This window comes from Scomber scombrus, chromosome 22 (genome assembly GCF_963691925.1).
Source record: "Scomber scombrus chromosome 22, fScoSco1.1, whole genome shotgun sequence".
NCBI classification, from domain to species: Eukaryota; Metazoa; Chordata; class Actinopteri; order Scombriformes; family Scombridae; genus Scomber; species Scomber scombrus.
The window spans coordinates 21,154,114-21,168,273 of NC_084991.1; the positions used below are offsets into that span (position 1 = coordinate 21,154,114).

General features: G+C 36.9%; 1 protein-coding gene across 1 annotated transcript in view; it reads right to left on the minus strand.

The window, feature by feature from the left end:
* LOC134004336 (NACHT, LRR and PYD domains-containing protein 12-like) overlaps positions 1 to 14,160 on the minus strand; it is a gene marked incomplete at its 3' end in the record, with an annotated part of 79,114 nt that overhangs the window by 49,608 nt on the left and 15,346 nt on the right. Inside the window, 3 exon segments of the mRNA XM_062443567.1 lie at positions 2,735 to 2,908; positions 5,048 to 5,218; positions 12,789 to 12,956. Coding sequence (XP_062299551.1) covers positions 2,735 to 2,908; positions 5,048 to 5,218; positions 12,789 to 12,956 — 513 coding nt within the window.

Here is a 14,160-nt window from a genome sequence, read left to right on the forward strand (position 1 = left end):
TATATTATTATTTATTAGACTAATTTGTAACTGATTTCGATCTGCAGTTGATTGAGTCTCTGAGTTGAGCTATCGGGAAAGAAAACGTCCCTAAAATGAGTTTATGTACGTCAAGTTCAAGGATGTTTCCTATCGATTTTTTTTTTTTACCTCTGAAAGAAAAAAGATAAAGTCTAAAGTCACAAATCAGCTCCTGTTAGAGCTGCACAGAAATCAAACTGGTTGTAGTCCTGATAAAACTATCTGGTTGTTAAAGCAAAATGACGAAGGAAATAATTAAATTAAGCAACAGGTAGAAGAAAAAACAAGAAATAAAAAGAAAAATCACAACAGCCGCCTAATTTCTGCTCTACAAATTAAAGTTACAAACAAAGAAAAACTGGTTAAAATAATCTTTCTGCAGCACATGACGTCGTATTGAGTTTTGTATTTTCACTTCCAGTCAGACTCTGACATCTAGTGGACGGTCAGCTGTACTGCAGCCAGAGACAGAAAGCACTATTGGGCTTCTTGGCAACACTGTATTCACTGATGGTGAAATCTAACAGATCCACAGAAATCCTAAACTAACAACACAGACTCAATCAAATATGGCTCATTTATACACAAACAGAGAAAATAAATAATGTAAAAATAGATATTATAAATGAAGCTGAAGCTCGACACAGGATTAAAACACTGCAAATTCATTTATTTCCACAGATGTTTCTGCTGTTAAAATTTTTCCTTTTTTTTTAAGCAAGAACAAAGAAAAGAAGTATATAAAACATCTTAAAACTAATGTTACAGAGATAAGAAAATAAAGTATAACGATGATAAAATAAACAAATGACATAAAACCAACAAAAATACAAAATATACATTTTAATAAATCTGATGCTGCTTTTAAGAACGTTTTTTTAAAGATATTTTTGAATTGCTCATCTTGCCAACCCTTATTTGTCACTGACCCTCATGTCATTGACTCTTGGACATTTTGGACCCACCGCCAGCACAGTCAGAAAAAATAGACATAAGATTCAAATTTAAGATGTACAGCATGTAAAACTAAAATAATTAGTGGATCAGTGAATATAAAATGAGTTTAAAAAAGTGATTAAGTTTGATTTCAGTTTGTAAATATCATCTTATAATGAATTTTAGCATCATAGTTTCATTACATAACCTTGGTAAGTTACCTGCTTATAAACATAATGGATACACACATAATATACCAAATTAAAACTGTTGTATATTTCCAGCTGAGACTGTGAGAAAACTACAACACGTCATCATTATTTCTAATTTGCTGCTCTGACTGTGGTAAAACAGCGACGTCTCAATCTCTCCCAGCAGTAATCCTTCTCCTGCTGAAAGTCACAGTCAATTCTCTTCTGCTTCATTCATTAGTTTTTGTCCTCGTTAACTCTCAGTGTGATTCTGAGACGCTTGATAAATATGAGCCAAGGCTCAGAGTCTGACTTATAACACATGTTTGTTTTTTTATGTTTTCTGCATCAAACAGCTCATGTATAACACATCTGTAAAATGCGGACTTCAGCTAAATCCAGAGATAGCTGTTCAGTTTGTAGTCAGTTCAGAGACTTAAGTGAAGATGACAAAATCCAGATCCAGACTCCGGTTCAGATAGATCATCAGGATCCAGCTGATCCTCTCTCAACACTCCTGGATGTTCATTCACTCTGACAGAGATCATCACCAGCTGATGAGAGAAGAAGAAACAAATCATAAATTAGTGTTCAGTGAGACTCACTTCATCAGCTGTCAGTCAGTGATGCAGCACATCCAGTATAAAGGGCAGCAGGGACTTCAGTCCTGTTCAGACCAGAAGTGGAACAGCTGTGCAGCGTAGCTTGCTTCCTTTCAGCTCTCATGTTAACGTGTTGGAGTGAACACACTGAGCTCCAAGCTCACACACCTGCACACACTTTTACTATCAAGTCTGTTTCCTCTGCAGATTTCACTGAAGTACACAGAGGAAATAAAGTGCTGAGAGTCATGAACACATCATTACTGCAGAAACAGAGACATTCACTCATCAGTATACTGATGGATTTACTGCTGATACATGTCAACTCTTATCAATGTTTTAAGCTACAGAGTCTCTGTGGGATTTGAAGATGTTTCCTGCTGTTAAATCATCACATGACAGTCAGTCAGAGCTCTCAGGTAAACAGCTGCTGTGATTCCTGGACTTCAGCAGAGATTCTGGTCTGTATAAAGACCACATGGTTTCTAAACGTAATGATGCTTGTGTGATATCAGAGCCAGTGATTTGCAGGCTGCAGTCAGACTGATCTTAGAGCTCTGTCAAAGACGAACTGATCAATTGCTTAGTGTTGAAATGAGAGAACAAACACTTTGAGATCAGATTTGATGGACTGACAGTTTGATGATGAGGACCACTGTCTCTATATATCTTGTAAGGCTGTCAGCTGTAATCCAGCTTTATTTCCTGCAGACATCAACACAACAACAACAGTCATCTTCACATCAACTCAAACACATGATCACAACAAGCTTCTGATTGATCTGATTGGCTGATTGTTCTCTCTCTCTCTGTCTTTCTGTCCAATCCTGAAGCCTGTCACCATTCTCCTCTCACAGCTTCACTGAGGAAAGCAGCACTGAGAAGGTTGGATGTTCACCAGGAAATATTGGATCTTTGCTTTGATACTAAGTTAAATATAAAACTGCTGAAACCAGCACAGACTGACTCCAACTCTCTACTGACCTCAGAGTCTCCAGTCTGTAGTGTGGACTCTGCTTAAGATCACACAGCAGCTTCACGTCTGAATCCTTCAGGTTGTTCAATCTCAGATCCAGCTCTGTCAGATGGGAGGGGTTGGACTTCAGAGCTGAGACCAGAGAAGCACAGCTGATCTCTGACAACCTGCAGTTCCTCAATCTGAATAAAGAATACATGATGGACATTAAAATCCATTTGTAATCCAATCAGATGTGTTCAGCTGTGTGTGTGTGTGTGTGTGTGTGTGTGTCAGATGTGTTCAGGTGTATGTGTGTGTGTGTGTGTGTGTGTGTGTGTGTGTGTGTGTGTGTGTGTGTGTGTGTGTGTGTGTGTGTGTGTGTGTGTGTGTGTGTGTAAATACTGAAGGCAGAACTGAAGTGTTGTTGTTTTTCCTTCCTGTCCGGTTAATGTGTTACACACTATGAAGTCGATGTGTATCCATGACAGATAATTAAGTTATATTAAGTGATGATTTACTGATTGTATGTTTCATTATATCCCGTTTATTGATTGATGTAACATTGAGTGTATTTCAGGAAGTTATACAGGAGTGATGTCACTCATTAGCATTATGATAGCTCACTTTCCCAGTGTAGCGGACCCCAGCCAGACAGTGGTTAAGCCTACTGATGCTTAAAGCTTTTCATTATTTATGTTCAGCTGTTAATTGACAGGCGACTTCTGTTGTCAAGGCAACGTCTCTAAGATGACAGTGCGTCCACTTCCTTTTTCGCTAAAACAGCCTGCAAACTAAAAGATCCACAACAAAAAAAGTGAAATACAGTGTCAAAATAAAAGCTTAGAGGAAGTGGATGAGGGAACTAAGGGAAAAAATAAGGTTTTTAAATTATTATTAACAGACCATTATAAGTCATTTACACCCACATCAGTGCTAGAAATAACATACCTCCTCTATTATTAGCAAAACACAATTTTATCGCTATGAAAGACACTGTGATGTTCATTGACATCAGTTTTTATGTTTATTGAATGTTTAAAGCTTACAAGATAGCCTGCAGTTAAATTGTTTGCCATCTATGGCGAATTTAATGTAGGCTGTTTGTTATATTATTTACAGACCACGTCCACTCATCTATGATGTTAACTGTAACATCTGCTGATGAAGAAATGTTATTAAATGTTCACTAAAATGAAGACCTCCAGTCTTTGTCCATATTGCTGCTTCAGCCAGTGTTAATTATAAAGTGTAGAGCAGTTGCTACAGTGTGTGTGTGTGTGTGTGTGTGTGTGTGTGTGTGTGTTTGTGTGTGTGTGTGTGTGTGTGTGTGGGTGGGTGTGTGTGTGTGTGTGTGTGTGTGTGTGTGTGTGTGTGTGGGTGGGTGTGTGTGTGTGTGTGTGTGTGTGTGTGTGTGTGTGTGTGTGTGTGTTCTGAAGAATCAATATCACTGATCAGACATTATTCATTAAAACACATTAAAGAATATAATAAAGAAATATTTCTCATTCATCAAGTAAACTGTATCAGTTTCAAACAGATATTAGTTGAGAGGATCTTCTGTGTACAGATGTGACTCTTGTTACAGAAAATCACTCAAGTCCTTTTCCAGTGTTTGCTGTGATGGTGGTGTTTATTGATCTCCCAGGATATCAGTGAGTGGACTGACACAGAGCGGGTCTGTGACAGTAGACTGACCCAGAGCAAATGAAATGGAAGCTTTTTATACAGTAAGGTTAACATGGAGGGATTTTGCATTCAGATAGGAACCAGGGCCATTTTAGAAAAGGGGGAAGGAGGTTCTCAGACAGTCAGATGTCAATGTTAACTGATAAGGGCCAAAACAGGAGGAGGTACTGTAGCAAACGGTAAAATCATCAGGAGCAAGACTGACCAAGGCTCTGTTCCCAGACGTCACTTGATTATCACGTCTCTGCTCAAATGTGTATTTTTTCTTCAATCTTTACCAAAAATTATAAACATTAATTGACTTTAACAACTAACAGTGGACATTTTCTACAGTTTCTTTAAGAACTATTATTCCCTCTTTGAGTTTTGATCCCTCCACTGCAGCTCAGCCAGGAAACAATGAAGAAACTCAAAGATACTTACTAGATATGTGTAACTCAGACTGATGAAGTCTCATATTAGTTTAAACTCTGAAAGTCATTTTAACACAGAACAAGACTGTGGATTTTAAATTCCTGAAAATATTTAAATTCTACAGATTTGTGCTCAGATAAATCCTGAAAATGTATGAACCAAACATTTTAAACATTGGTGAAGGATTTGAATTGAATAAAAAGAAAAAAAACTACTAAAGCTACAGTCAGTGAACTGACCTCAGAGTCTTCAGTCTACAGTTTGGACTCTCCAGTCCAGCAGACAGACGCTTCACTGATGAATCAGACAGGTTGCTGTTACTCAGGTCCAGATCTGTCAGATGAGGGTTGGACTTCAGAGCTGAGGCCAAAACTTCACAGTGAGTCTCTGAGAGATAACAGTCAGAAAGTCTGTAATGACACATATATTACAACATATGTTATCATGAAAGAGGACACTTTATATTTACTTCATGTATTTGATGATAAAGCAGTTTATGGAGTTACTTAGTCTGTCTGTGATCTGATCTCATGTCTGTCTCCACAAAGTTAACATGAGGACATCTTGATTAGAAAACCAGTTTTACTGTCCACTATTTTTAATGTGACTGCAGGATATTTTGACTCAGTTCAACTCAGTGAACAGTTACAGTTGAGAAAGATCATCTCTCTTTGCTACCTGCTGCTGTCAGCTTCACATCCATAAGCAGCTACATTTACTGACTGCTGACAAACACTAATTAATCTAATGACCTGACAATATTAGACCTGTACATAATTAAATATGAATGTAATTAAATATTTAGATGTGTATGACAGATGACTGCATGATGTTTAGTTGTTGACTTTCTTTTCTGAGAATCTGAAAAACTGATTCAGCACAAATACAATTAACAAACCAATAAGGTTGAATTATTTTCAACATGATGTCATCAGAAAGATGTTATCAGGGTATAATCATTAAAAATATAACATTGAACTTTAATGTGTATAAGATCTCTTTAAACAAGCTGAATTGTGTCATTCTGCTCTCATATAATGATCAGACCTCTGTGCATTTCCTGCTACTACTCTTCTCTACACTGGGGATCAACTGATATCGTTTTTTAGGGCCGATTCAAATACAGATTATTAATAAATCAAAGAGGCTGATAACCGATACTTGCAGCCGATATTCAGTTGCTGTAAATGTTAAAATGTGCCAAAATTTACAGCAACACAAACCCAACACAAAGCTGCCTTTAAATGAACATATGTTTAATGAATATTTCTTTATAACATGAAATATCTGAACAATACATTTACAAAAAGTGCACAATATAATTATCTTCCAAAACAAAAAAATGTGATGATGTGTTACAAACTGAACGGACAGCAGGCAGTAAACTTTGAAGATAGCACTGAACACTGATAGCTGTAGCCTACTAATTATTAAAATGACATGGGATTGTCAAAGAACAAATGCATCCTAGTGTGTGTTTGTGTGTGTTTATCTTTGTGTGTCTACGTATGTGTGCATTTCTCTGTGTGTGTGTGTGTTACTAAAATCTTGCGTTACAGCATTGAGTTGAGTTGAGTTTAACTATGACAGGCTTTTCTTACCAACTAACGTTACAGAGTGAATTTTAACTTATTAATTTGGAAAAATACTCCATAATATGAAAAATTAAAAATATCTAAGTCAATTATTGGTTTAATCGACCCCTATTTTACATCAACAACAGAGAAAACAGCTGAGAGTTTCTTTCTGTGACCAACAGAATATCAGACAGACTTAAAAACAAGACGATGTAACACAACTTTCCTCTTTAAAATAAAAAGATGGATCCATGAGAAATAAAAGGCATCATTGCTCAGTTCAACACACTCAGGGGTTTTGTCTTGTATGACCAGTAGTTTACGGAGGCTAATGTTAGAAAACGTTAGATATTGTTGTATAAATGAAGCAACGCGTTAGTTCATGCAGGACATGGAAGTCATAAGCCCCAGCTGTAATCAGCTGACAGCCACTGATTGAATCATCATGCCTTATCAGTCACACACCAATCACAGCCATTCTCACCACAAGGGGGTCCCTTTAAATATGACTCCCCTTCAACGCCAAGTAAAACTGTATTACCATTTGTTGCAATAAATGGTTTGATCTATGACGAGAGTGGTCCCGACTGAACTGACATTACTGAATACGTTTTCTGATTCGCTGATCCTCCGTGCTCACTATGAAATGTCTCAGAAACCATTAAGAAAAAAAATATGATGAAAGCAATTCTGTCTGACTTCAGAGTTTTTCTTTGGAAAAAGATACAGATCTTATTTTAAACTTTTGATTATAGTGTTAAAACAGTGTTTGATTAAATGTGATTTGCAGAACCTGCTCCTATAAAAATAACTTTACTGCATTTACTGATGACTGTAAAATACTGATTTATGTTGTGATAAAATGCTGCTGTAATAAAACCTCAACCACAGCCTCTAAAGTCCTTAATTTGTTTCATCAGGTTTGAATGATGCTTCCATCCGTCCTATGTGTATTCTGTCATTGTGTCTCCGTCTCCTCGTCTCCATAGTAACAGCCGGTTAATACCTGTCCTTCAAAGGTATTATTTATAGACGCAGTTAGCATCAGAAATAATACCTTCAGGTTTGGTAAATCAGTTAAAACGAGTTAAAACGCCTCATATTACATTCATTATGGTAAACTACTAAATGGACAGCGTGTATTATCTTGCACATTTGAAAGATGCAAACCTCAGTGCGCTGCGTTAGTAGATCAGCTTGCATATTTTTTGCAGGTGATGTCAAGTTTGCACGTTTTTACACACGCAGACCTTTAATAAATCAGGCCCTTTGTGTTTAAATTTGCCTGTTATTTCCACATTAATGTAACTATTGTCACAAAATAACAATATCATGTGATGGACTGTAAGACAATGTTTTAGAAATATTTTAGGGGATAAAAAATAGTATTAATCTTTGTGCTTTTGGCCCTCATTGACCGTTTAAAGGACCCTTTAAAAGGGGAATAATGTCTAATTTCAGTCATTTCAGATGAGTGTCGTATTCCCACGTCTTAAAGCTCCGTTAAAGGACGGATTCACAATTTTTCAAGTCTGTCTTAAAACTATTATATTCTTACATGATCTAATATTAATGAAGACCTGAGGGCCGCAGAGAGTGTTGATATTCTTAAAAGCTAACTTGATACCTACCTTTTTAATCTGGCTTTAAATTCAACTTTAATTTAATTTATTCAGCTGTCATTTTATGTTTAAACCTGTTTTACTACTTGGACTATCCTTTATATTCTATTTCCTGATTGTTTTCCATCTTTTATGTCTGGTTTTTACTTCATCACATTTCCTCTTCAGTTGTTTTATTATTTTATTTTCTTCTTATCTTTGTTTTCCTTTTAAAAACCTGCCTCACATTTCTAGTTTCACCCAATTTATTTTTATTATTTTGTTTCTTTAATCTCATGAGTTATGACAGCGTTTCAACCCTTGTTTATAGTTATTGATAATTATTAAATTCTAAGTGAAGTTTACTGTTTCTGTGTTTCCTGATGTCACTTAATACATACAATAAGGTTATTCTTAAACTGTAAAATAAGTCTTCATTAGATATATTTGTCACAAGTGATAACCACATTCAATGGATCATTGTAAAAATAAAAATAAAAAGTGTATTCATGTTTATATTCTATAAGTATATATCAGCTGCTATATATCGATATCAGAGTTGTTTTACTCCATTATATATAATATCGTCATCGGCCCAAAAAATCCAGCATTGGTCGGCTCTAATATCTTTATCTATCTATATCTTTATACAGCACGGTGCAAAAGTCTTAGGCCACCACCACCATCATACAAACAGAAAATACAGGATATATGTACACAAAATGTAACATTAATTACTAAATAATATTATTAATTAGGTTTAAGAGAACAAGGCTTCTGCTATTGTTCAAGTGTAAAATGAGGGCTAATTACCCATCTTCTGTCTTTAATTTGAATGGTTATGATCCGGATTTTTTTTCATGTTAATGGTTATAATCTGGACTAATTACCCATCTTCTGTCTTTAATGTTAATGGTTATAATCTGGATTTGTCTTCGTGTTAATGGTTATAATCTGGACCAATTAACCATTTTATGTCTTTAATGTTAATGGTTATAATCTGGATGAATTAACCATCTTCTATCTTTAATGTTAATAGTTATAATCTGGACCAATTACCCATCTTCTGTCTTTAATATTAATGGTTATAATCTGGATTTGTCTTCATGTTAATAGTTATAATCTGGACCAATTAACCATTTTCTATCTTTAATGTTAATGGTTATAATCTGGACCAATTACCCATCTTCTATCTTTAATTTTAATGGTTATAATCTGGATTTGTTTTCATGTTAATGGTTATAACCTGGACTAATTACCCATCTTCTACCTTTAATGTTAATAGTTATAATCTGGACCAATTACCCATCTTCTGTCTTTAATATTAATGGTTATAATCTGGATTTGTCTTCATGTTAATAGTTATAATCTGGACCAATTACCCATCTTCTTTCCTTAATGTTAATGGTTATAATCTGGATTTGTCTTCATGTTAATGGTTATAATCTGGATCAATTACCCATCTTCTATCTTTAATGTTAATAGTTATAATCTGGACTAATCATCCATCTTCTATCTTTAATGTTAATGGTTATAATCTGGATGAATTACCCATCTTCTGTCTTTAATGTTAATGGTTATAATCTGGATGAATTACCCATCTTCTGTCCCAGGAAGGTCATGTTATGGTAGGCTTTCTCTGCTGCAGCCAGGTGAGCCAGTGCAGCCAGCAGTGCAGCCCAGATGGCTCCTGCACTCCGGCTGTTGTCCTTCTCCTTCTCCACATAGTCCTTGGCCCGGTCGAAAGAAAACATGCCGAGCTGCGTGAAGAAGCTCTCCAGGATGGCTCTCTCCCTGGGAACCGGCCGCAGCTCCTCCACCTCCGTCATGGCTCTCTCAGCAGCTGGACATCATTTCGAAATGTATCTCTAAATAAGTGTGTGTGTGCAAATCTGTTAAAATTATGTGCTTAAAAAGTGCATGTACCCTGCTGTCTAGTCGCCTGATGCCATATTGGCTCTACTGGATGTAAACAGTATGGAAAGCCAAGAGGGCCAACATTCATTCAACAATCGACTATTACGTAGTCGATAGTCAATAGTTAATAAAAACCTCCAGGAAGACTACCGGGCCGTGTGCCTGTCTCTACCCGGCTCTCGGAGCTCCAAACCCGGCCTCTGCAGTATGAAATCCTTGGTGCGGTCCTGGAGGATTTTTATTCACTCGGCTCTCTCTTTGTGGATAAAAATTGTGCTGTGTTCTTCCTGTTTCCTCTGTGTTCAACACCGATTTAAGTGTGTGTTGGAGGCAACAGCGACTGCTAGTGGACTGGAAGACGGATTATTTATTACAGACAAACCTTAAAGCAGGGGGGGGTCAAACATGCATTAAGCACTTTATTCAGCTGCTGCTGCTGCTGCTGCTGCTGCTGCTGCTGCTGCTGCTGCTGCTTTCCCTCAGCATGTGCCTTAGTACTGTTTTTCTATGTTCTATTTATTTTACTCTTACTTGGATTTTATTTATCTTATTTATGCACTTGTTTTTATCCTCATTTGAAAATGTATTCATAAATTCACAGTCAGACTCTGACATCTAGTGGACGGTCAGCTGTACTGCAGCCAGAGACAGAAAGCACTATGGGGCTTCTTGGCAACACTGTATTCACTGATGGTGAAATCTAACATCCACAGAAATCCAAAACTAACAACACAGATTCAATCAAATATGGCTAATTTATACACAAACAGAGAAAATAAATAAAGTAAAAATAGATATTATAAATGAAGCTGAAGCAAATTGAAGTTAATTTATTTCCACAGATGTTTCTGCTGTTAAAATGTTGTCTTTTTTTATACCAAGAACAAAGAAGAGAAGTATATAAAACTCTTTAAAACCAACGTTACAGAAATAATGAAGAAAATAATCCAATGAAATAAAACCAACAAAAATACCAAATGTACATTTTAACAAACCTGATGCTGCTTTTAAGAAAGTTTTTTAAAGATATTTTTGAATTGCTCATCTTGCCAACCCTTATTTGTCTCTGACCCTCATGTCATGGACTTTTGTTTCACTGAGGGTAAATGTGGTGCACTATACAGTCAATATGAAGTGATTTGGGACATTTTGAACTCACCGCCAGCCCAGTCAGAAAAATAGACATAAGATTCAAATTTAAGATGTACAGCATGTAAAACTAAAATGATTAGTGGATCAGTGAATATAAAATGAGTTTAAAAAAGTGATTTAGTTTGATTTCAGTTTGTAAATATCATCTTATAATGAATTTTAGCATCATAGTTTCATTACATAACCTTGGTAAGTTACCTGCTTATAAACATAATTAATACACACATAATATATCAAATTAAAACTGTTTAATATTTCCAGCTGAGTCTGTGAGAAAACTACAACACGTCATCATTATTTCTACTTTGCTGCTCTGACTGTGGTAAAACAGCGACGTCTCACTCTCTCCCAGTCATCCTTCTCCTGTTGAAAGTCACAGTCAATTCTCTTCTGCTTCATTCATTAGTTTTAGTCCTCGTTAACTCTCAGTGTGATTCTGAGACGCTTGATAAATATGAGCCCAGGATCAGAGTCTGACTTATAACACCTGTACTTATCTTTATCTACATCAGACAGTTCATATATAACAAATCTGTAAAGTGCTGACTTCAACAAAATCCAGAGATAACTGTTCAGTTCGTAGTCAGTTACGAGACTTAAGTGAAGATGATGAAATCCAGATCCAGACTCCGATCCAGATGGATCATCAGGATCCAGCGGATCCTCTCTCAACACTCCTGGGTGTTCACTCACACTCTGACAGAGATCATGACCAACATCTGATGAGAGAAGAAGAAACAACAGAGGTGATTAATCAGTGTTCAGTGAGACTCACCTCATCAGCTGTCAGTCAGTGATGCAACACATCCAGTATAAAGAGCAGCAGGGACTTCAGTCCTGTTCAGACCAGAAGTGGAACAGCTGTGCAGCGTAGCCTGCTTCCTTTCAGCTCTCATATTAACATGTTGGAGCGAACACACTGATCTCCAAGCTCACACACCTGCACACACCTTTACAATCAAGTTTGTTTCCTCTTCAGTTTTCACTGAAGTACACAGAGGAAATAATGTGCTGAGAGTCATGAACACATCATTACTGCAGAAACAGAAACATTCACTCATCAGTTTACTGATGGATTAACTGCTGATACATGTCAACTCTTATCAGTGTTTTAAGCTACAGAGTCTCTGTGGGATTTGAAGATGTTTACTGCTGTTAAATCATCACATGACAGTCAGTCAGAGCTCTCAGGTAAACAGCTGCTGTGATTCCTGGACTTCAGTAGAGGTTCTGGTCTGTGTAAAGACCACATGGTTACTAAACGTAATGATGCTTGTGTGAAATCAGAGCCAGTGATTTGCAGGCTGCAGTCAGACTGATCTTAGAGCTCTGACAAAGATGAAGTGATCAATTGTTTAGTGTTGAAATGAGAGAACAAACACTTTGAGATCAGATTTGATGGTGTGACAGTTTGATGATGAGGACCACTGTCTCTATACATCTTGTAAGGCTGCCAGCTGTAATCCAGCTTTATTTCCTGCAGACATCAACACAACAACAGTCGTCTTCACATCAACTCAAACACAAGATCACAACAAGCTTCTGGCTGATCTGATTGGCTGACTGTTCTCTCTCTCTCTCTGTCTTTCTGTCCAATCCTGAAGCCTCTCACCATTCTCTTCTCACAGCTTCACTGAGGAAAGCAGGAGATACTGGATCTTTGCTTTGATACTGACTGTGTTAAATATAAAACTGCTGAAACCAGCACAGACTGACTCCAACTCTCTACTGACCTCAGAGTCTCCAGTCTGCAGTCTGGACTCTCCTTTAGTTCACACAGCAGCTTCACGTCATTCAGGTTGTTCCATCTCAGATTCAGCTCTGTCAGATGGGAGGGGTTGGACTTCAGAGCTGAGACCAGAGAAGCACAGCTGATCTCTGACAAACTGCAGTGCTCCAATCTGAATAAAGAATAAATGATGGAGATTAAAATCCATTTATAATCCAATCAGATGTGTGTGTGTGTGTGTGTGTGTGTGTGTTTGTGTGTGTGTGTTAATTGACAGGTGACTTCTGTTGTCAAGGCAACGTCTCTAAGACGACAGTTGCGTCCACTTCCTGTTTTGTTAAGACAACCTTCAAAATAAAAGATCCACAACAACAAAAAAGAAATCGTGTCAAAATAAAAGCTTAGAGGAAGTGGATGAGGGAACTAAAGGAAAAAATAAGGTTTTTAAATTATTATTAACAGACCATTATAAGTCATGTACACCCATATCAGTGCTAGAAATAACATATCTCTTCTATTATTAGTAAAACACAATTTTATCGCTATGAAAGACACTGTGATGTTCATTGACGTCAGTTTTTGTGTTTATTGAATGTTTAAAGCTTACAAGATAGCCTGCAGTTAAATTGTTTGCCGTATATGATGCTACAGTGTGTGTGTGTGTGTGTGTGTGTGTGTGTGTGTGTGTGTGTGTGTTTGTGTGTGTCTGTGTGGGTGTGGGTGTGGGTGTGGGTGTTCTGAAAGATAAATATCACTGACCAAACATTATTCATTAAAACAAATTAAAGAATATAATAAAGAAATATTTCTCCTTCATCAAGTAAACTGGATCAGTTTCAAACAGATATTAGTTGAGATGATCTTCTGTATACAGATGTGACTCTTTTTGAAGAAAATCACTCAAGTCCTTTTCCAGTGTTTGCTGTAATGGTGGTGTTTATTTATCTCCCAGGATATCGGTGAGTAGACTGACACAGAGCGGGTCTGTGACAGTAGACTGACCCAGAGCAAATGAAATGGAAGCATTTTATACAGTAAGGTTAGCACAGTAATCAGCTAGTGGAAAGAAACAAAAGGGCAGGAATGGAGGGAGTTTGCATTCAGATAGGAACCAGGGCCATTTCAGTAAAGGGGGAAGGAGGTTCTCAGACAGTCAGATGTCAATGTTAACTGACAACGGCCAAAACAGGAGGAGGTACTGTAGCAAACGGTAAAATCATTAGAGGCAAGACTGACCAAGGCTCTGTTCCCAGACGTCACTTGCTTATCACATCTCTGCTGAAATGTGTATTTCTTCTTCACTCTACCAAAACATTATAAACATTAATTGATTTTAACAACTAACAATGGACATTTTTTACAGTTTCTTTAAGAAT